Raw genomic sequence first — 15,855 nt, 5'->3', positions numbered from 1 at the left:
GCTCTCTTGCTTCATAAAAATACTTTGTGATTTTTTAAATTTTACTTTAGAGAAGGACAATTTGGGGGAATATATTTATTGTTGGTGGAATGAATAATGGCCCCACCCCAAAAGATGTCCATGTCCTAGTCTCTGTAACCTAAGTGTTACAGGAGTTATTAAGAAATTATTTAAGGCAGATAGAGAGGAAAAGGGGTCCTTAGGATGGTTTTGTTTCTTTTAAAGCAGCTCCAGAAAGTTTCTTTTCTAGCAGGAAAGCCCTGGCTGTTAGAGCCAGGCTTGCAAGCTTTGATATGCAAATGCTGGCCAATAGAAACTAGGTTTGCCCAAACATGGCGATTCCCACCATTTTCTTCCTTGCTCCCACATGTGCCTGGCAAATGGCTGCCCCCACATATCCCCATGTACATAGGACATTTTGGCACCCAACATTTGCATTTGCATACTAAAAGGCTAGGATGGGAAGGCCAGTTATTTCCCAGGCTACATGAATGACATTGCATTGTGGAGCTAATCACATGTGTCCTTAATCCCTGCTCCTGTCCCGGGCTGGGAGAGGCTCGCTGTCCTCACCATACCCAGCAGGACATAGTTGATGCACTAGGCACTAAAGAAGAGGAGAATGGTTTTTGTGCTGCTGTTGTTGGTAAGAGCTTTACTGCATTTTATATTTCACTATAACTCTAAGTAAAGTTGTGTGGGGAGAAGAGAACATATGGACAACTTTATCTGGTGGAGTTGGAAGAGGCCAGACTCTGAGAATGACAATGACTTCATGTTTCTAATTTTCCAGGTGGCAAATGCTAGCTTTAGCAATTGTGGAAATGTGGACTTTGAGTTTAAGAATAAGACAGACTTTCAGGTACTGCAGTAAATGAGGAGACATTTGGAATAGGGTCCTTAGCCCAGGGCTAAGGTCACGCTGGCAGTGCCTGAGAACTTCCAGGTGCTCTCCCTGGGCTATGGAGGAAGCAGCTGCTCTCCTGAGCCACAGGGCTGAGGACCTGGGAAGAACCACAGGCCCTGCCCACAGGGCTGCCTGTCAGGGGCTTCAGGGAAGGAAACTGCTCACAAATTCAGGGGAGCTGCATTAAGCATATATCCCCCAGCCTGGCAAGAATGAAAGTCTCAGAGACCCAGACCTTAGGGCTGGGGCTGTGTTCCTGGGCTGGCTGCTATCAGCTCTGTCCTCCCTTGTCCTGAATGATTGGGACCCTGCTGGAGCCAAAGACGGAGTGTCAGCAAATGTCCTCAAAGTCTTTACTCAGCCAGACTCTGTTCTGCTCGGAAAGAAAAGGAATACAACACATGCTACACAAATGAACATAAAATTATGTGTATTTGTAATATGAATTTCTAATACAAACTTTACATATTGAATACATATATTATTTTAAAAATAAGTTGTATTTATATATTTGTATATACTATGTATCTATGAATAAATATGTGATGCACATTTATATATAAAGAGATATAACTTTGATTTCTAGTATAAGGTATAGTTTTAAACTTTAATAAATTGAACGTGAACATTGAAAACGAGCACTGGGTGGCTCATTTTCAGTGAGCTCGTTTCGGTGGCTCGTTTCCATCTCATGCCCCCTTCTTCACTACAGGGCCTGAGGGTCATAAAGCTCAGGACCCTCTTCCATGTGGCCCCTGGACCAACAGCAGCAAGCTGCCCATTGCCGAGGATCATGAATGACCTGAGGGGAGTCTGCGGAATCACAGAGCAGCAGATGCCTAGGAGATGGATAGTGGGTCTGGGTCCTGAATGGAGGGAGGTTTTGTCACCAGAGCTCAGCATAGATAAGTCCTCTTTTGGTCATTTCCATCAAACAAAGCAGCACATGTAGCTCAGAGGCTGCGTGGTTACAGGATGAAGTCCCTCCATGGCTCATTCCCAACTTCCCCTCTGACTGGGTTGATGTGAGATCTCTCTGCCCAGCTTTCATGGCTCACCAGCTGCTGAGACTCTGTTGACAATGGCCTATGTCTGCTCCATGCACAAGCTTCTCAATAGTTGCCATTTTACCTTCTGGTCTCCAATAACCACAACTTGCCAACCATGACTTTTCCACAAAGATTCATGGAGTGGGGTCAGAACTATGGGTTCAACAATGGGCTGGGGCATGCATGTAAGAGAAACAAGGCATGGACAGCCCATGTCTGAAGTGGGGATGAATTTGCAACATGAATTCGGAGTAGGAGGTGGGAGAAAACATCCTGACGTGCTCCGTGCAGTGATGCCCACAAGATACACTAGAGGTGCCCATAGAGGAGGTGGGAAGGGGGTGTGAGGCAAAGAGGGTATGTGAATTCAGAGGTATCCCCCAGCCTGTTTCCCTGAGAAGATTTCAGCCCCTTAGCAGCCCCTGGGCACTTTGAGGGAAACGAAGGATCATGTAAGGACAAGAATTTGTTCACACACACACACACACACACACACACACACACAATTTGTTAAAATGTGTGAACAATGGCATCACAAAGTGATTATGTATGAACATTTGCTCAGAAAATTAGAAAACAAAGCAATGTCTCCTGAGCTAACAATAAAGATGTTAATTTTTTAACTATAGTAAATACAGAGAACATGAAATTATCTTTTTTTTTTTTTGGCGGGGGGAAGAAGTCAGTTTATTTGATGTGTTTCTTAGTAATGGAATTGTGGGGAAGAACAAAAGCGGGCTCTGGGACTCACATTGCTTTGGGGGAGGCTCAAGCTTCCCAGAATCCCTTGTCCCTCCCCACTTTGGGCACTTAGGGGTGGGGCTGGGGAGTGAGAGGGACAAGGCAGGGCATGATTGATTAAAGCTAACGAGCAGACAGAAGGCACTGGTGGGTCATATCTCGGGCCTGGGAGAGGGAGGGCGTGGGCCAGGCCCCATGTGACACCAGGGGCTCCTTGGCATCCAGGCTTGGCGTTTAGTCCTTTCTCTTCCCTTTCTTGGCTTTGGCCTTTGCTTTGGTCTTGGGGGTGCAGGGCTTGGTGACGCGGATGGTCTCCTGGCACTGAGCATTGTAGCGCGCCTTCTTCAGGGTGCCTTGGCGGACTTTGGTGCCTGTGCCCCCATCACACGCACCCCAGTTCTCAAACTTATACTTGCAGTCGGCTCCAAACTCCTTCTTCCAGTTGCAAGGTACCCTGCACCGGATGCGCTGAGTCTGGGCCCCGCAGGTGCCCTCGCGGAAACCCACGCCGCAATCCTTGCTGCTGGGGGTGCAGGGCCCCCAGGCCCACTCAGCGCACTCGCTCCCCGGGCCGCCCTTCTTCACCTTATCTTTCTTTTTGGCCACCGCGGAGGTGAGCGCCAGCAGGGCGAGGAAGGTGAGGAGGAGGAAGCCTCGGTGCTGCATCTCGCTCGCTGCCCGCGCTGCTTCGCTCCGAAATTATCTTAACCATTTCTAAGAGTGCAGTGCAATGGCATTAAATATATTCACATTGTTCTGCTATTATTACTGATACGATCTTCAGAACTCTTTTCATCTGATGAAAATTAATATCTATACCCCTTACACAATACTCCCCCTCATTTCCTCTATCCCTACCCCCAGCAACCTCCATTCCAGTTCTGTCTCTGTGTCAGTGACATCTTTGAAACGGTTGCACTGTGCACTGATTACGAACGTACTTGAGCATGGGGAACAGAACACCCCCCACAGCAAGTTACATGAAGGGGGTTTATTATTACAGATAAGCAGCAAGGGAACACAAAAGTCTTGCACTTATTATGGGTCAGTCCCTCAAGGCACAGGAAAGCTATGTGGAGCTGATGGAGTCGACTGTGTGTACCCCACATGCACCACAGCTCAGGAACCCAGGAAAGCAGCCACTCCGGGTTTTATATCCTGGGGTAACAAGACACACAGGGCTAACGTGTTAAAGGACATTTCCATTCTATGGGAAACTGGTATAGAGCACAGGTAGGTTGTTCTGGCCAGTTCCTCTCTATCTCAGGATATTACAATTCCAGCACATTCTACAATTATTCTTGAGAACTCATAAAATAAGCAAGAAATTGGAGAGAACTAAGTCAGTCCAGGGTCATTGGAGAATTGTCTTGCAGTTACCCCACCACCTAGACATCCCCCTTAGCAAAGCTAGTGTACTTCATAGGCCCACCAACTTCCTCAAACTGGAGGCAAAAGTTTGTCTTTTCAGATTGATGAAGCACCTTGAGTTACACAATCTCAATGCAGATTATTAAGCCATAGTGAGAGTACATTTCACTGGGCCACGAAAAACTAGTGCCACTGGCAGGAGGATAAGACCCCTGAAAGCAGTGACTAAGATGCTAAAGAGGTGAAAGGGGGATCTTTCAGATGCCCCATTGTCTGCAGCCAGTGAGCCTGCTTTAGGATCACCTCTCCTTGTATTTCTAGGATACCTGAGGTGTTAATCTAGATACAGCAGGCAGTGTTGGGTGTTGATAATTGCATGGAAAGTCCATTGGTTTCCACGAGAATGTGCCCATTGTCATGTTGATTGGACAGTGAGACTGTTTCTTGGTCAGAGTTAAGTCTCATGGAATAACCAAAAACATGACATAAATTCCTCTCAAGGGTGGCCATGATAGCCCCAGTATCTAATTGAGTGACATACATTTAGCTGTCCAGGAAGCAAGCTATTGTCATAGTCCTTTTCTCCACACAGGTGATCCTTTAATAGTTCAGTCACTCAGTTTCTATTTTCCTGACCAGGTGGCTGGGTTGTTGGCAATGGCCCACGATTTAGTGGAAATGGAGTAAAATGTAGTGTTAGGGGCAGCCTGCATGGCTACTATCATTGCATGTAGTTTGTCCCATTGGGCAGAATGGCCATGTTCAGTGTCAGTCAAAAGATGCCATCCCCTGGCTGGATGGTGGCCACACCCAGTGGACCCACTGGCACGTGTTTTGTATAATCATCAGGGCCCCATGCCATACTGATATAGGCATGTAACTGAATCTTTGCTTTATTGTGGCCAAAGAAGCTAAATTGTCCCGTATGGGTCATTTGTTCCCTTCTCGCAAGCTTGCCATTTATTCATGGGGCACATGGGTATTGTGGTATCCTGGTTAGGGCTGATTCTGACTGTATCATTTCTATTTAATAATTTGGATCTGTTGGGCCTGTCCAGTTTTATTGATTGTGTTTGTAGGCACCAAAGTGAGAATGGGTAGTTAAGGTAGCAGCGTCCTGCCTGGTGCTCTGGCTCTGAGATACTCAGCCCCTATCAGTTTCCTACAGCAAGCAAGGAGTTGCCATTCAAAAGAGGCACAACTGTTGACTGCTTCAGGAAATTTTTGTGTCCAAAATCTGAGTCTGGTGCACAAAGTGAAAATTTTCTGTTGCCACAGGCTCCAGTCAGCATGCATAGAAATAGTGGACACCTGGATTTCCATCGAGCAAGCGGGCTCTAAAGGTCTTAAAGAAGTGCCTAGGCCATGCCTTGTTGAACAGATTCCAATTTTACTGTTGCAAAGGGCCCTGTTCAAGGATGGCAACTTCATTCATGATTTTGATTAAGGTGATCAAAGAACACCCAGGCAAGATTAGTACTGTCCCCGCTACCCAAAAATACCTACTAGCTTCTGGGTCTCCTTCTTTTCACTGGGTGCCACCAGGACCAACAGTGATTAACTCTATCTGGGATACTTCCTTGGTTTCCTGTTCAGGTGGCCTTGGCATTCATCCTTCAACAGTCTATCGTTAGTCTGCCAAACTGGGTCGTTCCATTGTGACACCAGGCTTTGTGACATTTTAATCTTTTTGTAGCAACTATGAAATTAACTAGGTAATGTTCCAATCTTCATTTAATATACAGTCCTGCTTTTGGTGAACAATGCTCTGGGGCTTGGGAAGCTTAGGTGATAGGCAGGAGTGGATATGCCCCAATGTCACGCCTTGAATACTTAGCTGTGAGTGGAGATAGCCCCTCAGGCAGCAGTGATGTTTTATGGCACAGCAGCAAAATGTCAATACCTCTATTGCACTCTGCAGTGAGAACCATGGTCACCAGCACCCAACATGGCCCAAAGGGAATGGTCCACATGCAGATAAGCACCCAAGCACATACTCACCATGGACTCCTTATTTGTCCTGACACCTTCTGATGTCATCAGTTTAAGTTTCTCTGAGGGAACCTGGAAATATTGTCATGTGGATTCCTGCATACGAAAATCCCAGAAAAGTCTGAATTCCTTTTTTGCACCTTTTATCTTGAGAGGAATATAGGGCCACTAGCCTCTGGTGGAGACCTTGGCCCTATTTCTAACTGTGCCATTCAGACAAAGACGTTTGGTTCTGCAATGTGGCTTAATGAGACAAACACACCAATCAGGCGGCACAAGACTTCCCTGGCATTTTTCCATGTCTCTTTTATAGAGAGTGAGCCTTCTTTTCTGGGAAGGCCCTTCTTGTTCATTTTGGTTCCTTCTCAGATGCTTCAGGGACCACTGAGAGTATCTTTCTTGTTTCATCCTGGGTGACTCAGGGTCCATCTGATTACCCATGTCCTGACCTCTCTTGCCCCAGGAATGAACAATCATATAAGTGTCACAAATGTCCCATTGATCCTCCCCTCCGCATTAAACATCCATCTGCATGTCCAGGCCTTGCATCCCCAGGCTGATGTCTCTGTCCTGGGCCAGGTACTGGAGAGTATTTTCCTCCAGCTTCACCAATAAGCCATGGATCCCTCGATCCAACCTTCTCACTGCATCAGTTTTGCCAAGAATATTTGCTGTGCACTGGTTGCCAACTTACCCAAATCTAGTGAGACAGAACGCCCATGTACAACCAGTTACATGAAGTAGATTACTACTTACAGACAGCCAGCAGAAAGAGAGAGCAGAAAGCTGCCTGGGCCTGATTGACGCTACACTGTGTGTACCACACAAGGAGTGCAGCTGAGGGACCCTGGAATGCAGCCCATCCTGGGTTTTATGTCTTAGAATCACATGACACACTGGGCTAGAGTGTTGAAGGAATTTCTGTTTCTAGTAGGGACAGAAACAGAGCCCAGCCTGTTCTGGCCAATCATAACGTATCTCAGAATGTTACATTTCCAGAACATTCTACAGTTATTCCTGAAAACTACAAGCAAGAAAAGGAAGGAGACTGGGTTGATTCATGACTAAATGGAAACTGTTTTGCAAATACCCTAGTGAAATCAAAATTCAGTATTTTTGTGACTAAGTTATTTCACTTAGTGTAATGTCCTCTTGTTTCATCCATGTTGTAGCATGTGTCAGAATTTCCCTTTTTAAAGCTAAATAATATGCTATTGTATGTATATACCACATTTGGGTTACCAGTTCCCTCCTTTGTGAACATTTGAGTTGCTTCTACCTTTTGTCTATTGTGAATAATTCAGTTCTGAATGTGAGTATACAAATATCTCAAGTTAATACCTTCAATTACTTGGGTATATGTCCAAAAGTAGAATTGCTGAATTATATATTATTTCCATCATTAATTTTTTGAGGAATCTCCATCTGGTTTCCCACAGCAGGTGGGCCATTTACATCACCACGACAGTGTCCACAGGAGTTCCAATTCCTTAAATTCTCACCAAGACTGGTCATTCTCTGTTGGAGAAAAAAAATCCTAATAGGTGTGAGGTGGGTTTTGTTTTTATTTTTCTAAGGATTAATAATATTGAGCATCTTTTCTTATGCTAGTTATCTCATTATCTCTAAAGAATCTTCTTTAGAGAAATGTTTATTCGTGTACTTTCCTCATTTTTAATCAGGTATTTTATTTTTACTGTTGACATGTAGGACTTATTTTTATATAGTAAATATTGTTAAGCCCTTACCACAAATATGATTTTCAAATATTTTCTTCTATTCCACATGTTGCATTTTCACTGTGTTGATTATGTCTTTTGATGCTCATTTTAAATTTTTATGTAGTCCAATTTATCTTCTTTTCTACTTTTGCTTGTATTTTGGTGTTAAATGTATTAGTATTTAAATGTCTATAAATACTGACTTACTATACTGAGAAGGTCACATTGCACCATCTCTCTGATGATGGAGCTAAGAGTGTTACACTCTCGCATTTTGTACCGGGGGACAGTGCAGCTAGGTGAGAACCCAGTGGCTTTCTCGAGCTTATTTGTCTTGCATTTTTGGTGACATGGATTGCTGTTCACATTGGCTTCCTCTGGCAGGTCCAACTGGAAAGCATTATATTTAGCAAGAAAAACTGAGGCTGTGAATGATGTCCCTGTGGACTGTGTATATTCCCTGTTGCAAATGTCAAATCCACGAAGCATAAAAGGATTTACTAGACGATATTACATTCATTACAAATTGTTGCAAAGCCTTAAGGAACAGGCTACAGGCAAAGCCTCTAAAACAATTCCAAGAATGGCACTGCTGGCGCAGGCTGGGGAGGAGCTCCTGCTGCCTGAGACTCCACATTCAAGCTGTCTCCTGCGGAAAAGAGAGCAGCTCTTCTCACTACTGCCCCTGGAAGGACAGCAGCTCTGCCATCTACTATCTACTACTAGAGATCTAACCCCTTTCTCTGACTGCTCATCAGCTGTGCTACTACAGAGTGGTTTTGGATTGAGATGAGGGAGAGGAAATGCCTGATTTCACTGAAATGTGCTCATTTTCCTGGTCTGGGTCACAGCCAGGCAGCACAGTCCTGTGGGCACAAAATCTTCACTCACCAGTTATCTGTCAAAATGAGAATATCTTCCTTCACTGTGGAAAACACAGGGATGGGAATGGTCAAGAAATAGGAAAAGGAGTACTTGGAGTTGCCTGAGCTGCCACTCTGGTTTCCCCAAATGTTTTCAATCCATTTCATTCATGATAATAAACACCTTTCTGCCTAACCAGACATAATCACTTTTCTTAGATCCAAATGATTCAGTGATAAAACTAAAGAGAAAAAATAAATACACTTTTCAACATTTAAGCTGACCAGGAGGCTGTCTCTGGTGTTTACCCCTCCACATCCCACTATGCATTTCATCTTCCCTTCACCTCACTGGAGATCCAAGTGCAGGGAATGCTTCACATGACTGTGATCCCTAGAACTTCATCCTGATGTCTTTGAAATCTTCTCTGAGTTTTACCAGTGGAAATGGCAATAAACAGAATGATTCCAGGAGGTCCCCTAGGTTCCATATTTTCTGTACTTCCTCTCTAAAACACGTAAAATCAATTCTATTTGATCTTGCTTTATATGGGCTAGATCTATGGCCCAGCACATGCCCTAACACCCTGTGTTGACAGCTTATTCAGTCTAAATGGTCACATGCTTATCATATCATTTCTTCCAATTTAATGAAACAATTGTCATGTCAACTCTTTGGATTAAGAACCATCAACCAGTTCATCCACAATTTGTGAGATAACTTGATATAATTCTAGGATTCACTTTGTCCACCACTGTTTACCAGTCTGAGCTTGCCTGAGTTTTCCTGTATGCCCCATTTAGCAAATATTTTTTTGCAAATAAAACATTAAATTTAGAGATTCATCTCTACATTTTATTTAGACTTCAGTAGTTTACTCTAATTCTCTGTATTAAGGCTATTCCTGCTTAGACATCTATAGTGGCTTCTTCTGTGTTATATGAATTCCAACTGAAGACATAAACTAGACTCCTCAGGTGTCATGATCTCTGTCTATTAAATCAGGAGAGGCATTGCTATGTCTGTGCAACTGGGGCTGAGAAAGAGAAAAGAATTAGGGTGCAGAGGTGACTTCATGTCCCCCTCTACCAGCACCATCAGAGTGTGGCTGCATCTGAGGACCACTCTCAGCTGATAGAGGCATCAGAAGGAGCAGCTGGGGCAGCCCAGCCTCACACATCTGCTTCCCTGGGGGGGTTTTTGTTCGGGTGTGTAACACTGTGGGAGGGACACTGTTATACTGTTGACAGTAATAAGTTGCAAAATCTTCAGGCTGCAGGCTGCTGATGGTGAGAGTGTAATCTGTCCCAGATCCACTGCCGCTGAACCTTGATGGGACCCCACTTTGTAAACTGGAGGCAGCATAGATCAGGAGCTTAGCGGGTTTCCCTGGTTTCTGCTGATACCAGGCTAAAGCACTGCTAATGCCCTGACTCGCCCGACAAGTGATGGTGACTCTGTCTCCCACAGATGCAGACACGGAAGATGGAGACTGGGTCATCTGGATGTCACATCTGGCACCTGAGATTGGAAACATGAAAACAAAGGGGCCACACAATTAATCATGTTGTAAGAGAATTTCCCTGAATAGTAAAGCAGTACTCAGCACACTGGGCTGAGTAAACTGCTAGTGTTCTCCTTCCTTACCTGGGAGCCAGAGCAGCACGAGCCCCAGGAGCTGAGCGGGGACCCTCATGTCCATGCTGTGTCCTGAGTGGGTCTGATTCCTGCATGAAGTGTGACCAGCCTATTAATAAGGCTTCAGGGCAGGAGGATGTGCTCTGGGAACATGCAAATTAGCAGGGGATGGGGCAGGCTGGGTACAGCTGCAGGGCTGGCTCATCTCAGTAACTCAGCACTGGCTCAGTGTCCCCAGATGTTCCAGGTAAGACCAGGGTAGCATAAATTTGTCTCCAGAGAATGTGTTTCTACTGGGAACTAGTTTGTTATGAGAAACATTTTTTGGTTTATTTTTGACAATTTGAAATATTCCTCAGGAGTCGATGGAACAATATATTTCATTGGGGTATGGGGAGTACTTAGGAGAGTATTCTTTTTTGTAGGAAACACAGTAAAATTTTAGATGGTACAATTCTCAGGTCTTCAAAAGACTCTTATATGTTTTGAATTAGGGAAGGGGGTACTTGTCATATACTTGCAACATTTCTATGAGTTTAACATTGTTCCTTTCTAAAAAAATTAAAAATAAAATTTATTGACATGATGCTACATATATTTGTAAGTATTAGGTAATGGTGTTATGCCATTGTTCTTACCAGTATAAGATCAAGCAATTTACTTCAGATACACTAAGTTGATACCATGTTTCCTCAATGCATGCAGCACTCACAGATCCACCATTATTAAGAGTGACAGGTCTCTTTAATACCCAGAGAATAAATGGGCTGCACCTTATTCTTGTTTTGGGCACCTTCATAGTCTACCTTCTTTTCTGCCATTGAGTATTATTTCCCAAAGTTCATCTCTCTTAGTGAGGGTGACCACTGCATGGAGCATGTCCGTGCCATGCACCATCAATGCCACTTTCTTCTACCACTTTTTATCAATGAGTGGGGACATCATCCTGACCCAGACACCAAGCTCCCTGTTAACATCTTTTGGAAAGAGACACTCAATCTTTTATCAAGCAACTGCCCATGTACATGGAGAAATCAGCTGGATCCAGATGAAACTGGACAGAGATTTGCACTGATTATATCTAATATATCTAATGTGCTCAAAAATGTCCCAGCCTGGTTCCGTGGCAGGGTAAGTGGATCCAACTACATCAACATTAGTGGGCTGCAGCCTAGGACTACATAAAATTTTACTGATGCCTGACTAGGGGAGCCAAATCACAGTGCTGTAGCCTGTGCAGAAACCTTCCTGCTGCTTTGTAAGCTGCCTGAATTTTAAGGGAATTTGCTTATATTGGGAAAAAGGAAGAAAGCTCCATTTGTCCTCTAAATGTTTGCTGAAAATAAACTGACAAAAGGAAGATTAATAAGAGAAAAGGCAGACAAAATGCACTTAAAGTACAGCAGGATGTCATAGCAGGATGATTACCCAGATAACTCAATGAGATCCAGTTGTTCATATTTCCTTTCTAGCGAAGAGGGAATTGGGAAACGTAGGCAACCTAGAGAGAATAGATGAGAATAGAAGTGCATCCTTAAAAGAACAGGTAATCACCTGCCTGGGTAAAGTATCAACTTCCAGTCTCTTCTATTTTTGATTCCTGTTTTGTGTTAATCTTCCCTGATATAAAAATTCTCGGGATGAATTTTCTTGAAAATTGGTTTCCTTCTGAAGAATTTGTTTTTAGGCAGATAAGGGATATTTAGGAAAAGCCTTTTTGTGTATTTGCTGCTTTCTAAATGCCTTTGGTTTTACACAATCATCATACAAATGCAGCACAGTTTGAGATGTTATTTTCTGGATTCCTTTACTTGCAACCCACCTGTCAAGATACTGTTCCAGAGAGATGCAGCTACAGACTGAAAGAGCAGTTGACCCTTGAACAATGTGGAGGTTGGGGCACTGACTACGGGTGCAGATGAAAACCTGTGTAGAACTTTTGCATCTCCAACTTAAGTACTAATATCTTACTTTTGACTGGAAGCCTTAGTGATAAAATAGTTGATTAACTATTTTTTATATTATGCATATTATATACTCTATTCTTCCAATAAAGTATGCTAAAGAAAAAAATGTTATTAAGAAAACCATAAAAGTGAGAAAATATATTTACTACTTATTAAGTGCTTGCTCACAGGTAACACACACAGAAGAAAATATACTTGGATCTGCAAATTTCAAACCCAAGTTATTCAAGGGTTAACTGTACTAGGATGAATGTAGCAGTTCCCAACTGTAATCTGGGGCTTTCCGCTTTGCTGTACCTCTGCTGACTTACAATGGCCGTATATATGTCTTATGTTCTTCATGATCTTGGGCAGAGACATCAGCCTGCATGCCTTGCTGGCCAGATGGCCTGCATGCCTTGCTGGCCAGATGGCCTGCAATGTGTATCTCTTAGGAAAGTGCTATGGTTTGACTGTGTCCTCCAGATTCCATCTGTTGTAAAGTTAAAGCTCAGTGTAATGGTATTGCCAGGTAGGGCCTATTGAGATGTGTTTAGGTCATGAGGGTGGAGCCCTCTAGTGGAATACATTAATGCCACTATAAACAGGGATTATGGGGCTGGAATCTCTCTCTTCTGCTGGTCTGTCATGTTAAGACATGGCCTTCCTTCCTTTGAAGGACTGAATGCTCCAGGCATCATCTTGAAAGCAGAGAAAGAGGACCTTAACCTGCCCATGACTTGATCTTAAATTTCCCATTCTCCAGAAGTGTGAGGAAATAAATTTCTGTTTTTTATGAATTACACAGTGACAAGGAAGCTGTTATAGTGGCTCGAAAGAGAGCAAGAGAGACAGCTCACAATCACTGAGGACAGGATGAGGAGTATACATACCTCTGCTTCCTCATCTCTGAGGTGGAACAGCCCAGAGGAATTTAGTCAATGTTTCCACATGTGGTTGATCTTCAGTTATCCTGAGTCAGGTGGGCTGTTGATGTGTCTTTTACCATTCATTTACTGCTCCCTTCCTCATTTTTTCCTTTCCTCCCAGTGTAGATTTGCTGCCTAAACAGGAATTTTCATTGCTGGTGGACCCAAACTGAGATAGTAAATACAATTGTTAATCTTTTGTATGAGGGGTATTTCTCATCTGAATTCTTATCATTTGTCTTTCTTTGACATGTAGGAATATTCAGGAAGCAGTTAATTTTTTTTAACAAATCTATTTTAGATTGAATTTATGCGGTGATTTTTTTTTTCTGTGTGTTGAAACAAAAAATTAAGTTGTAAGCCACTAACCAGCTGAACGGACTCCTCTTTTGGTAGACAGAACTTCAAAGAAATCGGAAAAACTAGGTTAGGCCATGACTGGCAGGTGGTTTCGATGTGCCTCATTATACTCTCCTCCCTTTGGAGTTCACACACAACTCACCAGCATTATCATTACAACAGAGACCTTTGGACTGACAAAACAGATGCTTGGTAGCAATAAGATACCATACTCCAACATGACAGATAATAGGCCCTGAAGAAGATCTAAATATTTTACCCTGAATATATTTCTTTGACATATTCTGAAGTGGCCCTGCAAAGCTGCCTGTTGTGGGGGAAATTTCCATTCTGCAGAGAATCTCCTCCCCTTACTAAGTCTTTTCCAAAGAGTCGGACATTTTTTTAAGGTCTGATAAACAACATTCGCCATCTACTTTGTTTGCTACCCATAGGATTCATCTATGTGACAAGAACCTTGGCTTCCACACCCCCTTTTCTAAACTCAAGCATTTCTTTATGATGAATTCAACTCTTTAGGCAGAGCTTAACTCTTTCAACCAGTTGCCAATCAGGAAATCTTTGAATCTACCTATGACCTGGAAGCCCCTGCTTCAAGCTATCCCACCTTTCCAGGACAAAGTAATGTATATCTTATATGTATTGATTTATGTCTTTCCCTGTAATTTCTGTCTCTCCAAAGTATTTAAATGTGTAATCTTATCATCTTGGGCACATGTTTGCGGGGCCTCCTAAGGCTGTGTCACAGGCCATAAGCCTTATCTTTGGCAAAATAAACCTACAAATTGATTGAGACCTGTCTCAGATACTGTTTTGTTTACACTGGGTCACAAAATTTAAAAATCCTCTAAAACTATCTACATCCATAAGTCTACAGTAGAGACAGTGAAGAGATCATACCTTAACAGTTAAAGCTCACAATTTAAAAGAACCTGAGTCTAAAATTTTGGCCAGCTCTCTTGCTTCATAAAAAATACTTCGTGATTTTTTAAATTTTATGTTAGAGAAAGGCAATTTTGAGGAATATATTTACTGTCAATGGAATGAATAATGTCCCCACCCCAAAAGATGTCCATGTCCTCATCTCTGGAACCTAAGTGTTATAGGAGTTATTAAGAAATTATTTTAGGCAGATAGAGAGGAAAAGTGGTCCTTGGTAAGGTTTTCTTTCTTTTAAAGCAGCTCCAGAAATGTTTCTTCTTTTTTTTAAAAATTTTATTATTATTATACTTTAAGTTTTAGGGTACATGTGACAATGTGCAGGTTTGTTACATACGTATACACGTGCCGTGTTGGTGTGCTGCACCCATTAACCCATCGTTTAGCATTAGGTATATCTCCTAATGCTATCCCTCCCCTCTAACCCCACCCCACAACAGTCCCCGGTGTGTGATGTTCCCCTTCCTGTGTCCATGTGTTCTCATTGTTCAATTTCCACCTGTGAGTGAGAACATGCGGTGTTTGGTTTTTTGCCCTTGTGATAGTTTGCTGAGAATGATGGTTTCCAGCTTCATCCATGACCCTACAAAGGACATGAACTCATCATTTTTTATGGCTGCATAGTATTCCATGGTGTATATGTGCCACATTTTCTTAATCCAGTCTATCATTGTTGGACATTTGGGTTGGTTCTTTTACACTGTTGGTGGGACTGTAAACTAGTTCAACCATTGTGGAAGTCAGTGTGGCGATTCCTCAGGGATTTAGAACTAGAAATACCATTTGACCCAGCCATCCCATTACTGGGTATATACCCAAAGGATTGTAAATCATGCTGCTATAAAGACACATGCACATGTATGTTTATTGCGGCACTATTCACAATAGCAGAAATGTTTCTTGTTTAGCAGGAAAGCCCTGGCTCTTAGAGCCAGGCTGGCAAGGTTTGTTATGCAAATGCAGGCCATTAGAAAAGGAGTCTAGCCAAACATGGCGATTCCCACCATCTTCTTCCTTGCCCCCACATGTGCCTGGCAACATGGCTGCCCCCACATGTCCCCATGTGTATAGAATATTTTGGTGCCCTGCATTTGCATGTTAAAAGTCTAGTGTGAGAAGCCCAGTAATTTTGCAGGCTACATGAATGACACGCCTGGTCAAACCAGTCCCCCGAGCCCTGTGCAAATCAGACACCACCTCCTCCAGCCTCCTCATGTAAGAGCTACTTTTCTGCTGCAAAGGAGTTTTGTCTTTGTTAGAATCCCCCCTCCCTCTGTCTCTGTATGGGGGAGCTGTTTTCTTCTTCCTTCCTTCTTGCATATTAAACCTTTCTCTTCTTAAAACCACTCCACGCGTGTCTGTGTTGTTTTATCCAAAGTGGTGTGAGACAAAGAACCC

At 43.1% G+C, this 15,855-nt stretch overlaps 1 protein-coding gene and 1 gene segment (V, D, J or C); both read right to left on the bottom strand.

Annotated features, from left to right (window-relative positions):
- Nucleotides 1-2,616: 2,616 nt before the first annotated feature.
- Nucleotides 2,617-3,387, bottom strand: LOC100438930 (midkine). The gene has a single exon (XM_002811801.6). The coding sequence runs from the start codon at nt 3,361-3,363 to the stop codon at nt 2,932-2,934; it is 432 nt and encodes a 143-aa protein (XP_002811847.2). The 5' UTR covers nt 3,364-3,387; the 3' UTR covers nt 2,617-2,931.
- A 6,312-nt stretch (nt 3,388-9,699) lies between these two features.
- Nucleotides 9,700-10,388, bottom strand: LOC103889798 (immunoglobulin kappa variable 1D-13-like). The segment is given in 2 exon segments: nt 9,700-10,166; nt 10,293-10,388. Coding segments are annotated over 2 exon segments (522 nt in total).
- Between the last annotated feature and the right edge of the window lie 5,467 nt (nt 10,389-15,855).

Source organism: Pongo abelii, chromosome 12, assembly GCF_028885655.2.
Source record: "Pongo abelii isolate AG06213 chromosome 12, NHGRI_mPonAbe1-v2.0_pri, whole genome shotgun sequence".
In the NCBI taxonomy this organism is placed as follows: Eukaryota; Metazoa; Chordata; class Mammalia; order Primates; family Hominidae; genus Pongo; species Pongo abelii.
Note: the sequence above shows the minus strand (reverse complement) of the source record. Positions and strands in the feature narration are given on the sequence as shown.

What these genes read in the sequence shown, in the direction of transcription:
- LOC100438930 (XM_002811801.6), bottom strand. Translation starts at nt 3,363, where the DNA reads ATGCAGCACCGAGGCTTCCTCCTCCTCACCTTCCTCGCCCTGCTGGCG.